The sequence below is a fragment of the Papaver somniferum genome, unplaced genomic scaffold (assembly GCF_003573695.1).
Source record: "Papaver somniferum cultivar HN1 unplaced genomic scaffold, ASM357369v1 unplaced-scaffold_27313, whole genome shotgun sequence".
Lineage (NCBI taxonomy): Eukaryota > Viridiplantae > Streptophyta > Magnoliopsida > Ranunculales > Papaveraceae > Papaver > Papaver somniferum.
The window spans coordinates 1-530 of NW_020638057.1; the positions used below are offsets into that span (position 1 = coordinate 1).

General features: G+C 44.2%; 1 protein-coding gene across 1 annotated transcript in view; it reads left to right on the plus strand.

Moving 5' to 3' along the window:
* Positions 1-6: 6 nt before the first annotated feature.
* The window catches only part of LOC113341249 (transcription factor ABA-INDUCIBLE bHLH-TYPE-like), a gene marked incomplete at both ends in the record, with an annotated part of 989 nt that continues 465 nt past the window's right edge, over positions 7-530 (plus strand). The window contains one exon of the mRNA XM_026586198.1: positions 7-515. Coding sequence (XP_026441983.1) covers positions 7-515 — 509 coding nt within the window. The remainder of the gene's footprint in view (positions 516-530) is intronic.

Below are 530 nucleotides of genomic sequence, written 5' to 3' on the forward strand. Positions count from 1 at the left end.
GATTACTGTGTTCGGTCTTTCCTCTCAAGGTCAGCAGGGATTCAGACTACTGTTCTTATTCCCACCGATTCTGGGGTGATTGAATTAGGATCAGTTAGATCTATTCCTGAGAACTCAAAAATGTTGCAACTGATAAGATGCATGTTCACATCGAATTCGGCAATCAGAGTTAAACCCATTACGGTGGTGCCTATGATGAATGAGAAGAAAGATGAAAACGGCTGTCATTCCAATTTTGCATTCAGAGGACGACAGGACGAATACCCTAAAATTTTTGGGCAGGATCTGAATCTGGGAAGGTCTCAGATTATTGACAAGCCAATTGTTGAGAAGGTGGAGGAGAGGCCATGGGATGTGTACCAAAATGGCAACGGGGTTTCATTTCAGAACAATCGAAAGGGTGGTTTTCGTGGTATGAATTGGCCACAGCTCCGGGGAATGAAACCTGGGACGGCAACTAACTCGTACAGTTCTCAAGCCCCAGTAAATAATCAGCAGAAGCTTGGTAATAGTATCTTGGTGATGGAGGA